General features: G+C 39.2%; 1 protein-coding gene across 1 annotated transcript in view; it reads right to left on the minus strand.

Annotated features, from left to right (window-relative positions):
* Nucleotides 1–505: 505 nt before the first annotated feature.
* The window catches only part of LOC139126228 (xaa-Pro aminopeptidase 1-like), a 37,772-nt gene continuing 24,258 nt past the window's right edge, over nucleotides 506–14,019 (minus strand). The window contains exons 13-22 of the mRNA XM_070692276.1: nucleotides 13,876–13,943; nucleotides 13,178–13,255; nucleotides 12,868–12,939; nucleotides 12,309–12,369; nucleotides 12,023–12,092; nucleotides 11,208–11,309; nucleotides 4,678–4,761; nucleotides 4,089–4,165; nucleotides 3,297–3,398; nucleotides 506–2,100 (exon numbers count right to left, since the gene is read on the minus strand). Of these exons, the coding sequence (XP_070548377.1) occupies nucleotides 1,876–2,100; nucleotides 3,297–3,398; nucleotides 4,089–4,165; nucleotides 4,678–4,761; nucleotides 11,208–11,309; nucleotides 12,023–12,092; nucleotides 12,309–12,369; nucleotides 12,868–12,939; nucleotides 13,178–13,255; nucleotides 13,876–13,943 (939 nt within the window). The 3' untranslated portion in view covers nucleotides 506–1,875. The remainder of the gene's footprint in view (nucleotides 2,101–3,296; nucleotides 3,399–4,088; nucleotides 4,166–4,677; nucleotides 4,762–11,207; nucleotides 11,310–12,022; nucleotides 12,093–12,308; nucleotides 12,370–12,867; nucleotides 12,940–13,177; nucleotides 13,256–13,875; nucleotides 13,944–14,019) is intronic.

Here is a 14,019-nt window from a genome sequence, read left to right on the forward strand (position 1 = left end):
AGTGTTTCATTAGTGAACCATCACTGTCACAACTGGTCTGTAACCATGCTGCAATGGTGCTGTTTCAGGCTAGTTATGTTACAGGCCTGCAGACAATTAGCTGTGTACACTTGCTTTTATGGATAATTTGTGATATTGCAACGTTCAGCTATAGGGCATAAATTTGAAAAATTCAGAGATCCAATTATTAAACATTAGTTCCAGTCGTGTTAATTGTATTTTCTTCTCTTTTGGGGGAAAATAGCAACTTGGCCTTCTTGATTAGAGACATATTCCTGATGTGATTCAACAGAAAGCAAATCCTCTCAATAAATTTAAAATTCAATGGGAAATGAAAGTTTGTAAGATGTGAACTAGATATGTACAAACAGTCATAAACACATAAATGTACCAGTTCAAGGAATATTCCCCTTTAAGTCTACACATACACCATACCAAGGCATTGCTTCTTCTACGTCAATTCTTCTACTCATGATTTGAAAAAATAACAAATGCTACAAACACATCATGTCATCGTTGACAAAGTGATTTACTTAACATTTAGTTTTTATTTACACCAAGCATGAACTGTGCCACTTAAATTGTCATTAAGTAAAAAAAAAATTACATCCAAAATGGCGTTGAAATGTTCTATCTTTGGTTTTAATGCCAGCGCAAAATGATCTGACTTCGGTACGATGGCTTTGACTTAGACGGAGATTACATATGAAAAAGTAACAGAAAAGAAATATGCCAGATACTATTGTTTTTTACTTAAATTATCGGAAAGAAACCAGCTAAATTTTGAATTGTCATTTGAATTACGATCGCTAAAACTCGGTAGTTTCTCATCACGTTAAAAGTAAGCATGCCGACTCGTAATCGTTCTTCGTTCAAGAAGAAAATAAAATCAAATTATCTGTCAAAAGTTACAACTACTCCGGGTATGAACACTGGAAACATCGCCTTTATTGATCTACTCGACATTCATCTACACGGTGTTGAAGACCAGGTGTGATAATGACATCTATACCTTCATTCATAAATGAGTCATAGAGGATGAAAATAATGGTTATAAACCAGAACAAGAGTATTTCTGGTCCAACGCAGATAAATCACCATCAGTGTCATTATTTTACAACTTGAAGTCTAATTAAAATACATTGTAATGGCAAATGATTAATTTAATTAAATAACGCCCTGTCTAATTGTTGATGGAAAGGAGAATCATTAATGTGGAAAGTGAGTTTGGCCAAACATACTGAAATGTACATGTAGTTACCAGAAAACATAATTTACGATGCAATACACGATTCCACACAGCATTGAACAAGTACTTTTATTTTGCATTCAATGAAATAACATAAACAAACAAAGCTGCAGTTTAAAGTCTGATTAAGTATCATGCATATACTGACTAGCAGACCACACAGGGGCTGACACAGCGTTTGATATATTGTTACGTTAACCGCCTGGATGGTGCTCAAAGATTGTTTTTCCAATTAATTTTACTCCTTGATTAATGAGTGTATTGCCGCCCCTCCATGAACTTGCTTTAAATACAATAGGTACCTGACCAATAAATAAATCACGTTATCAAATATTACGTTGCAAAAAAATATTAAATTTGATTTGCGGTTACAAGTTATCGCAGACACTACATTGCTCGTACATTTTACGACATACTAGTAACACACGGACGACACTTCGGAGCACGTGCAATTTCCATTATCCACAACGATTCGTTGGACTTAATTTCGCGTCTAAAAGTCATGACACAACATACAACTGACAGCAGCTCTGAGCACATACTTGATTCAATCTGGTATGCACAGATTATCATCCTTTGCATAATTAAATTTAAAAAAGAAACACAGCCTATTTTAGGTACTTTGATCAAAGGAGATAAAAAATACTAAGAAAAATAAAGAGAGAGAGGATTGTGAAATTTGCCGCCCTGGATAGTTGTATGGATTCGTTCACTTCTTTGCAGGCAGCGCCAACGCTGTATGGTCGTGTCTTCTCTTTCAACCAGTCGTACACATCAGTCTTGTCGAGTCTGGTCAATTCAGCGCCTACCACGTCCAGTACTTGCTGGTTGTACTCGTTTAACCATAAGATCTGATAAGACAAACAGCATATGAGATGCAAAAACTCCCAAAAGAGTTCAATCCGACATGCTAGACCTTCCCAGTGTGACGTGAAAGCAAAATAATTCTTTCAAAACGTTATTTTTTTGTAAAAGCAAATTATGACATTTTATCACTTATGAAGTGAGAGGGTCAAGGAGCAGAACAGGTAAGTGACCAAGAGGTCAAAAGGTTATAAATGATGATTAAAACGTGTGTAGACACGATTGCGGAAGCGAATCACAGACACAAGGTTCCTCAGGCTATGATTTGCTTGTAGAGTACTTCCTAGCCAACAGCATTACTTTTTACTCTCCTTGCTTCGCTAATTATAAAAAGATTAAAACCGAATCAACAGAGAGGAGTTTGGAAAAATACTTCTGTTTCCATGACAGTGATCTGGCGCCGTGAATATTATTAAGTCGAATTCTCATGTGCGAATATGACTCAGGGTGGCGCCATTTCAGAATTGGCTTGTCTATTGGATAGCTGCTCATTGCAGTCCCGTTTAATCATTTAAGCACATCCAAATTACACCTCGAATATTTCTGTCCAGGAGAGAAAGTCGCTGTTACGTGGGAATTGATTGTTCCAGGGTTAAATGTACAGTTCGAAACATTAACGTACACGTGCAGTTTAAAGAAATAAACCTGTCCGTGTTCGACTCAATTCCATTCGAAATGTAAGCGCAGCAGAAGGATAATTGCCATTCTCGATCGAAGTCGTTGTCAAGACATCTCGCTCAACCTCTCCACAACAAATGATCATTACTACGACCTTGAAGTCGAAAGGTCACCGGTTCTTCTTGACTAATCCACTTCAATGTGCCAATCTTGTGTGAGCAGTCATTACTGGGTCAGACCGTGGTCCTTAAATAATTCCTTTGACAGAAATCCCTATGAAAGGTCATGGACTAGAAAATTAGGCTCGCACACATATACACTAATAGAGCCTTTATCGATCGGTCGAAATTGCAATGACGCGCATCACACCTCTGTCACGTAATTGACTAGGCGATGGGCGACTAGTATCAAAGCTATAATTATGATTGACAAGCGCAAAATTGCCTTTAATATTCACCCTTTAAAATATAACTTAACGAAATAACTTGAATGATTAACAAAAAAAGTCATTAGCATTTTGGTATTATGACATTATCTTACCACCACATCAGGCATATATACTCACTTCATTTGGAGTCAGCAAATTTTCCGATATCAGCTTTGGTTCGAACGGTACCAGAGACTCAACTTTGAAGGTCATGAACTTTCTCCTCGCTGAAGCTCGATTCTGTTGATAGAACGCAAGATTGTTTATGTAGGACGACTTGAAACCAGTCGTAGCTTATATTGTCACTGGCCATTGATGGTAAAATGGCCTTTCACAGCCTAAGGTCATCCACTGAAATACGGGGTTGGCCTTTGAACTTCGGATGGCGATGTCTACACTATGTAGCAGAGATTTACGACAGATGTACATTCTACCTGTTCAATAGTGTTCCATTAATTGATATAAAGTGGACAAGGTGGAACAAACACGGACCAACGTTGTTCGCGATAAGTACATTAACTCTACAGGGGAAACCGTTTAACATGTAATTTACACATTGTATTTACACTCACGTAAAAACATTATAAATACACATCTAAGACAATATCTCTGTTTTATCCCATACGCTAGAGTACCTACAAATAAAATGTCAGAGGAAATTGAGGAAAATTTAGATTTGCGATCAAACCGTGCACAGGAAGAAGTGGCGGTGTACTCGCTTTTTGTGCGATATTGCTGACGACCATAGACACTCACTATTTCGAGTGTCTATGTGGACACATTGTGTTGTAGACATTGCTGTCTGCAGAATCTCCGTCACGGATTGTGAGAAGATTAATGGGTGAATGTTTGCAGGTGAAGCGGTTCCTTTGGAAACTAGTCACTTGACATTTAAGAAGAAGTGTTTGTATCATGTTTTGTTGTAATTACCTCGATTTCAGCATCGGTTACTTTCATAATAACTTCCAGCCGAATTCCGAAGCTACCTTCCCTATAGCAACCAGGTTCTGTAAGAAAAAACACGTATGGAGTCAGTAGTCTCGGCTTCACTGAGGCGTGTATAACTCTGGTAAGACTCGGGACGAAGAACGGAAAGACTGACACTCTGACATATCACATTTTATCCACCTTTGCCATTCTTGTTTGGCAAGGTTCTCATTTTTCTTCTGCAAGTGGCAGGCCTTTGACGCTGTTGATGGGTAATTAAGTAAATAAAGTTGATTAATATTGACTTTAGCATCACTCTGACAAAGCCTGAAGTCAGAAATACTGTCGACATCCTCTGTACGTGTTTTTTCGATTCACATGATATGTACAAATGAGTGCGGCTGCTGCATTATTGCTGTGTCACGAACTGTATGACCGTTATCGAGTACTGACCTGATCCTAAACGTCGTATCTAGTGTGTATCAATGGAATTCCCATTAATAATCTTACATTTATGAGGAGAGATTTTACAAAACACAAACTGTGTGTGGCTCGCCTTTATTTAGTGTCAAAATGGACAGTTCCAACTCACCATTACTAAAGTACATGTTAGACTGGAAGGGAAGGTCGTCTTCGGAAAACTCTTCGCTTTCGGGTCGTGCTATCCTTGTAGGACCTGTCCAGAGGGAAAAATACAGGATAAGCCGTGGAAGTCCGACAATCCATGGATATTTCTTTTTTACATCCATTGGCAATCCGACTGCAAAACGTGTTTTTGGTTGAATTGTATGAAATATACTGAGCCTGCACCTGGTGCAGATGTAAAGTTATGACTGCAAATCTCTCATTCATACCGTACAAATCATTCAATTTTTGTGTAGTCATTCCTTTACTGTTAGGTAGCTCTGGCAAACACCATGACTCATAGAAGGCGATCATTGAACAGCGAAACTGCAAGACAACACCAGCATGCGTGCGAATCAGCAATTCTGTACTCAGGTCATGATATTGTAATACAGTGTGTTATGTAGGTCATTTCCCCCACACTCATCATGACCTGAGTTCAATTAGTCTAGAACATTCTCAAGGTCACTGCCCTTGACGACCTCACAACCTTGAATTCAATTAGTCATGTTTGGAATGTTCTGGAAAGTTGATTAGTTGTGTAAGGGAGATAATTTTAGAACAGTAATTAGCATGTCAATAAAAGTTCTAGATTGTTCTTATATGCCTTTATAAAAGGGACGTGCACAGCTTCCAGTCAGACTTTTGGGATCGTGTCTCTTGTGTGTTACTAAACTCCAGCAGTAGTCATTCTCAAGACTTTTCAAGACCTTCACTGCCAACGCTGGATTTATACTGTGGACTTTGTGCAGCTTCAAGCCTGCAAGGACTGTTCATTCATCCAACTGACTGTTACAACTCTGAGACTGGAGCTTTGCCGTCCCAGCTGAGATAAGTAGTCTGTACACTTTAAAGCTTGTATTCTATCCCTAACTTAGCAATTAGTTTTATTCTCGTAATAAATTTTGTTTAAACGTTAACTGCTGAGTTCACCCTTTTGTTCGTTTTCTCTGCACGTAACAAAATTGGGGGCTCGTCCGGGAGACGAATATTTTGAGCCGTTTGACAACATTTTGACAGCCTTTTCAAAACTACTGTATACTGTGAACTCAGCGAAATTCAATCATGGCGGAATTTAAACCAGACGAATTTATGGATGACCTTGATCAGGACACATTTAATTCCCTCAGAAAAGACAACCTCATAGCACTGGCAAATTTCCTTAAAGTAGATGTCAAAAGATCTATGCGCAAGCGAGAAATACAGTTCAAGATTGCAAAACATTTAGTTAATGCAGGCCATTTTGAGGAGTCTGCCTTAAAAGATTATGAACCTGAGTCTTCCTTTGAACTCAGAAAATTAGAGTTAGAAATACAGGCAGATTTGGCACGTGAAAAGTTAGCAATGGAAGAAAGACAGAAAGAAAAAGAATTGCGATTAGAAGAACAGCGATTGCAGGTAGAAATAAAACGTTTAGAGCTTGGACAGTCAGGAAAATTCTTCCCTTCAGACAAGTTTGACATCACTAAGCATTTCAGGTTAGTTCCCCCTTTCCAAGAAAAGGATGTTGATAAATATTTCCTCCATTTTGAGAAAATTGCTCAGAGTCTGAATTGGCCTAAGGAGTCCTGGTCTATGCTGTCAATGCTTTGGAGTGCTTTGGTGGGTAAAGCCAGAGAAATTTACATTCAGTTGTCAGTAGAGCAGGCTTCAGATTATGATTCTGTGAAGGAATTAATTCTCAAGGGCTATGAGTTGGTGCCTGAAGCTTACCGTCAGAAATTAGGGATTGTGAGAAGGTGAAGGATCAAACTTATGTTGAATTTGCTCGAACAAAAGAACAACTGTTTGATCGTTGGTGCTCTTCTGAAAAGGTCAGTCAGAATTATGACAAATTACGACAGCTTGTTTTGATTGAGGAATTTAAAGGTGCATTCGGAGTGACATCAGACGTTTATCAATGAACAAAAGGCAGATACATTGGAGGTTGCTGCACGTTTGGCCGATGATTATTCATTGACCCACAAATCTTCATTTCTCAGCAAACCATCCCAGTCCTTTTCATACAGAAACAATGCAGGTAAATTTAACTCCTCCTTTTCATCCAAGAATTTTTCAAAGGAGAGTAGGAAATCAAATGACAACAGTTCACAAAATTCAAGTAACACTTCCACATCATCAGATCCCAAGTCTCAATCTCCTTCTGGCAAACAGTTTGGTACACTTTCTTGTAGTTAGTGTAAGAAAGACGGCCATTTAATGTCAGATTGTTTCAAATTGAAAAGAAACGTGAAGGTCAAAGTAGATTTAAGCCCACCGGCTTTATTTCTTCATCAACTCAATTAGAGTCTAATAATGTGTGTAACACATTTTCTGAGGTTAAACCCCTCTTATCCCCAATTAATGAGGTCAAGGTCAATTCTTCTCAAGATAGCATTATGGGTATTTTCGAACCATTTATTCATGATGGTTTTATATCACTTTCTAGTGATTTCTCTTCCGCTACCCCTGTCAAAATTTTAAGAGATACCGGGGCTTCCCAGTCTCTTTTGTTGGCAGATACCCTGCCGTTTTCTGAAAAGTCATTTTCAGGTTCTAAAGTTCTTATTAAGGGGGTAGATTGCAATGACTTTATTCCTGTTCCTCTCCATAATGTCTATTTGTCTTCGGACTTTGTTTCTGGACCTGTGACTTTAGGTATTAGGCCTTTTTTGCCTTTTGAAGGGATTCACCTTCTTCTTGGAAACGACCTTGCTGGGGACAAGGTCATTACTAATCCACTTGTGACTGATAATCCTAGTTTAGATCAAAATCCAGAGCCAATAGAGGAAGACATTCCCGGCCTTTTCCCATCATGTGCCATTACTCGAGCCATGTCAAAAAAACTCTGAGAATCAAAATACTCTCAAAAATAATGTCACAGATGTTGACTTAAATGACACCTTTCTCAGTCAGGTGTTTGACACGGAGCATTCCGTTATCCCTCGTGGATTTGAAACTTCCAGTAAAACTTCTGCTGACCAAAGTCAGACATTTTCTAGATCAAATCTCATTGCAGAACAACACAAAGACCCAGATATTTTGTCTTTGTTTGACAGGGTAGATGATGAAGGTAAAACTTCAGATAGCTCTGTTTCCTATTATACAAAATCTGGTATTCTCATGCGTAAATGGAGACCTCCAGATGTTTTGGTTGATGACGATTGGGCTATAAAACATCAAATTGTGGTTCCAAAGCCCTACCATGCTGAAATATTGCGCCTGGCCCATGAAACCCCCTGGGCTGGTCACTTAGGAGTCAGGAAAACTTATCATAAAATTCTCAGTCACTTTTATTGGCCTAATCTCAGGCAGGATGTAGCACATTTCTGTAAAACTTGTCACACATGTCAAATGGTAGGAAAGCCAAATCAGACCATTCCAAAGGCCCCTTTACAGCCAATTCCTGCATTTCAAGAACCATTTAGTAGGATACTAATAGACTGTGTTGGGCCCCTACCAAAAACAAGATCAGGAAATGAGTACATGCTGACAATAATGTGTACATCAACTCGGTTCCCCGAAGCCATACCACTGAGAAATAAAGACAAAGACTATAGTGAGAGCTTTAGTCAAATTTTTCACTTTATTCGGCCTCCCTAAATGTGTCCAGTCCGATCAAGGCTCCAACTTTATGTCTGGAATTTTTCAACAAGTAATGGATCAGCTAGGCATTAAACAGTATAGGTCATCCGCCTATCATCCAGAAAGTCAGGGTGCTCTTGAGCGATTTCATCAAACTTTGAAAAACATGATTAGGACCTACTGTTTTGACACAGAGAAGCAGTGGGATGAAGGAATTCATTTTTTGCTCTTTGCTGTTAGAGAGTCAATTCAGGAGTCTCTTGGTTATAGCCCATTTGAGCTTGTATTTGGACATACAGTCCGTGGCCCACTTAAGCTCGTTAAAGAGAAATTCCTATCAGACGGTGATGATTGTCTGAATATTTTGCAATATGTGTCAGATTTTCGTACAAAACTCTCTAAAGCATGTGAATTAGCCAGAGAAAATCTTGAGTCATCTCAGCAGTCAATGAAAACCAAATATGATAAAAGCACCTCAAAACGGAAGTTTGAACCGGGTCAAAAGGTTCTTGTTCTACTTCCGATTCCTGGCAAACCACTCCATGCTCGTTACTTTGGGCCATATCTAATTGATAAGAAATTGAGTGATTTAAATTACATCATAATAACACCTGACAGGCGAAAACAAAAACAGCTATGTCACATAAATATGCTTAAGCCATATTTGGATAGGGATAATCCTACTATAACTCAGCCTGTCAGTACCGTCAGTTCTGGCCATTATGAAGATAGTGATACTGAAACTGACTTGAGTGAAAATACTCTAAACTCAAAGCTGGGCTCGGTCAAGCTTCAGAACTCAGAAATCCTGGAGAAGCTGGAGTCTACAAAGTTGGCACACCTCCAGCCAGAACAACAACAACAGGTGAAAGAACTGCTCCACGAATATAAACACCTGTTTCAAGATGTTCCAACGAGGACAAACGTCATCTATCACGACGTTGATGTTGGGGACAGTAAGCGTGTAAAACAACATCCATACAGACTGAATCCAACAAAAGCAAAATATCTCCAGGAAGAAGTCAAATACCTGCTGGACAATGACTTTATTGAACCCAGTAAAAGTAACTGGAGTTCGCCGTGCATACTTGTTCCCAAATCAGATCACAGTTATCGTATGTGCACGGACTTTAGGAAGGTCAACACTTTAACAAAGACAGACACTTTCCCAATCCCGAGGATTGATGACTGCATCGACCGAGTGGGAAAAGCCAAGTATGTGACGAAATTTGACCTACTGAAGGGATTTTGGCAAGTCCCTCTGACGGATCGTGCTCGTGAAATATCCGCCTTTGTTACACCAGACGGATTGTTCCAGTACAAGGTGATGCCATTCGGAATGAAGAACTCTCCGGCAACGTTCCAACGGATGATCAACGACGTCATATCCGGGCTAGACGGATGTGCAGCTTACGTTGACGACGTCGTCCTGTATAGTGACACCTGGGAGGAACACATCAAGCTCATGCGGAAGTTCTTTGAGAGACTGAGCAAAGCAATGTTGACTGTCAACCTTGCCAAATCTGAGTTTGGTTGGGCTAGGGTAACTTACCTCGGACATACTGTAGGACAGGGTGAGGTAAAACCTGTTGATGCAAAATCAGTGCCATTTCAAGTTTTCCCATACCAAACTGCAAACGACAACTGATGCGCTTTCTCGGTATGGCTGGTTACTACAGAAAATTCTGTCCAAATTTCTCCACAATTACTGAGCCTTTGACTAACTTACTTAAAAAGAAAGTAAAGTTTGTTTGGTCAGAGCAATGCCAACAGGCATTTGATACACTTAAAGCCATACTGCAAAGTGCCCCAGTGTTGTCTGCACCAGATTTCACTTTGCCATTCAAATTAGCTGTAGATGCTAGTGATACGGCTGCTGGTGCTGTTTTATTGCAAGAGGATAGTCATGGTATAGATCATCCTGTTTGCTATTTTTCACGCAAATTTAACAAATCCCAGAGAAACTACTCTACAATTGAAAAAGAGTGTTTATCTTTGATATTAGCTTTACAGCATTTTGAAGTTTATGTTACTTCTTCAAATCAGCCAATAGTGGTTTATATTGATCACAACCCTCTTGTTTTTCTGCAGAAATTCAAAGGCAAAAATCAGAGATTGCTAAGATGGAGTTTAATGTTACAGGAGTTTAATCTTGACATTAGACATATCAAAGGCAGAGACAATTTAATTGCAGACTGTCTCTCTCGTATTTAGAACTTATTGTTGTTCACACTTTTAAGATTACATTTGTAAAAGAAAGATTTTTAATTGAAAAATTTTCTTTTTTGAAGAGGGGGTGTGTTATGTAGGTCATTTCCCCCACACTCATCATGACCTGAGTTCAATTAGTCTAGAACATTCTCAAGGTCACTGCCCTTGACGACCTCACAACCTTGAATTCAATTAGTCATGTTTGGAATGTTCTGGAAAGTTGATTAGTTGTGTAAGGGAGATAATTTTAGAACAGTAATTAGCATGTCAATAAAAGTTCTAGATTGTTCTTATATGCCTTTATAAAAGGGACGTGCACAGCTTCCAGTCAGACTTTTGGGATCGTGTCTCTTGTGTGTTACTAAACTCCAGCAGTAGTCATTCTCAAGACTTTTCAAGACCTTCACTGCCAACGCTGGATTTATACTGTGGACTTTGTGCAGCTTCAAGCCTGCAAGGACTGTTCATTCATCCAACTGACTGTTACAACTCTGAGACTGGAGCTTTGCCGTCCCAGCTGAGATAAGTAGTCTGTACACTTTAAAGCTTGTATTCTATCCCTAACTTAGCAATTAGTTTTATTCTCGTAATAAATTTTGTTTAAACGTTAACTGCTGAGTTCACCCTTTTGTTCGTTTTCTCTGCACGTAACAAGTGAAACACATCTGATTCAGATAAAAGACGCTTCTCCAAAGAACAAAAATAAACAAAAGAAGCACTTACTTTCGTGTACAACAAAAGTTCCAAAGCCATGTCCCGTTGCTCTGGAATATTCCATACCATCCTGCCACAGAGGGCGCCTCGCCAATACATCGATATCATCACCTGGATTAACGGTACAATACGATAGCAATGGTCAGATCAAGCCACACAATACGAATAAATACAACTTTTCACCAAGTATATCATAGACAAACGCCTTTGTTTGGAGACACAGACGTAAAACATAGAGCCTTGAGAAACTCGACAGTCTGCCAGTTAACACACCCATTAAAGCTCCATTAGCTGTAACTTTTAGCTATTTTTTCAGTATTTTTGTTCTGTGTTTCAACTACCATTTCTAATGTGAATCCCTGAACCATGATGAAATACCAAGTATTTAGCTTGTTAATGCATCCTTTGTGTGCATGATCATGCCTTGTTATTGTTGAAAATTATATTCAAGTCCGGACTAAAATTCATTTGTCAACAATAACAATGGTCATTACACATGTACAGGGTGTGTTGACAAGCAGAATACTGGGCTCAGCAGCATGACATAGGGATTTTGATGAGAAATTGTTGTTGATACACGGAACCCAAACACCGAGAAAATAACCAAAAGTTACAGCTAGTGGAGCTTTAATAAAGATCAATAATGTGTGACATAAATCACACTTGACAATTGTAATAAACGGTGAATAGTCAGGTTTCATAGTATCATATTAATACACAGAACGTTATTGTGTTTGTATTATACAAAATGGTGTTTCTTTGTGTAGCATTTGATAGTGATAGCAATGTAATGATATCAGATATTGATAAACACAAATATTTACCGTAAGTGCCTTCAGGAAATACGGCTGTGGACAGGGATATCAGCCCTTGAAGAACACGAGTGTACGCCCTCTGGAGACGGAAAATACAATGATGTAATGATGTCACGATGTAAACATGACGAATTTAGAAGATAACATCAAGTCTTCGAACTTTCTACAACAAGCAAAATTGCCGCTGACCATATTAAGATGCACATCATACTTTTTTATAAAACATAAAAGTAAACATAATGTCATCACTCTCATTGTTCAAATATTAAGAAGTTTAAAGTGAATGAATGCTTACTGCTTCTTCGTCTGTCGGTGTTCCAAGATGGACAGTTCGTGACATGTCTGTGACGCCGTCTCTGTTACAACGAGAAATGCGATAATGATGCATTTCGGACATGTAAGTTTGAAGGGTAACAGCGGAAACCTGATGAGATTTTCGCGATTAACGGCAACTGCCGAATTTGTTTAACATAACAATGGTTAAGTGATGACTTCCAATTCGTTAGCACATATCACCTTGACAATATTGCTAATCATGTGAACGTGAACGAATAAATCTACACATCACAAGTCCACGAACAATAAAGGGACACTACATATCACATCATCATAAGACTGAAACTTTGAGACTAGTCATCAAATGCGCTTTATAGAACAAACGATCTTAAAATCTCATTAATTCAAGTAATTATCAAAGTGGGAACAATTTTTATAATGATGTAAGGTTTTGTCCTACATATATTCTCATCTATAATGTAAAAATTCCCGAACAATGTCAAGTCAAATGTCTTTACGCCTCAACAAATCCCTCCTTTCGCCTGCCCTCTTCCGCCAAGCCAGGCATTCGCACTTACGTGTACTGAGCTCCACTGTCAAACAGGTACAAACCGTCTGTTCTGATTGTCTTGTCGTTTCCACGTGCAGGCCTGTAATGAAAGTGAAGCGAAATAATCATGAAGTTTAGTGTTGATGTTCTTTGCTTCGCAACTCTGCTGAGGTAGGTGACAACGAGATGACGGTAACTAATCCCCGAACATTGCCACTTTGTGAGAGTTGCGTATTGGTAATAGTTACTGCAAAGCCACGACCAAGGTTCCATATCTGCAAAATGCTTTGTGAGTATTCTCTGTAAGGACAATGAAGATCATAAACATCGACACTTACATATGATCCATCGTGCCTGTATTGGTTCCAAATGCCGACACTGGTGGAATACTGTCGCCCTTATAGTCACCAAGGTTTCTGAAAAAAATCCAAAATAAAACAATTAAAAAATAAAGAACAAAAACCCGCATATCCAAAGAATACTGCAAATAATAGAGTCGAGAACGGACGGACGGCAAACTATAACAAATAACTTATTTACTAAATCCGACCCTCTGAATATGGTTTGATCCCTGCCACACATTCTGTTCCTCTGTTCCTCAGTCTGTCGTATGTTTCTTTCCCATATCTGTCCCCTCCCTCCCGCCCACCCTCACTCCCTCTCTCTCTCTCTTACACACACACACACACACCACACACTCTCTCTCTCTCTCTCTCTCTCTCTCTCTCTCTCTCTCTCTCTCTCTCTCTCTCTCTCTCTCTCTCTCTCTCTCTCTCTCTCTCTCTCCAACTGTTCTGCGTTGAGCCGTTCAATCTCCGACTGGAAGACTGACCCCCGCCCCCGCACGCACAACACTAGCTTGCTACTGTCTTTCCAGAGTTGCATTTGCTAGTCATTAACAAGCATATTTGGTGCAAGTAAGAGGACATGCCTTCAATTAATTTGACAGAGAGGGTCTGGCAAAGGTTGATATCAGTGATACGTTTTGTAATAAAATGAACAAATCAGAGCTTGTCAGATGATATTGCTACTCAACTGTCTGAATTGCGCCAGTTTGTCCCTTGTCGATGATTCTGTCACTGACGACGAACCCTTCGTCACCACCTGTGTCATAAAACAAATGCAAAGATATTTTCAGGACGGATTGCATTTCTCTAGAGAAACACTTCATGTTAACCTC

This window comes from Ptychodera flava, assembly GCF_041260155.1.
Source record: "Ptychodera flava strain L36383 chromosome 3 unlocalized genomic scaffold, AS_Pfla_20210202 Scaffold_27__1_contigs__length_13241970_pilon, whole genome shotgun sequence".
NCBI classification, from domain to species: Eukaryota; Metazoa; Hemichordata; class Enteropneusta; family Ptychoderidae; genus Ptychodera; species Ptychodera flava.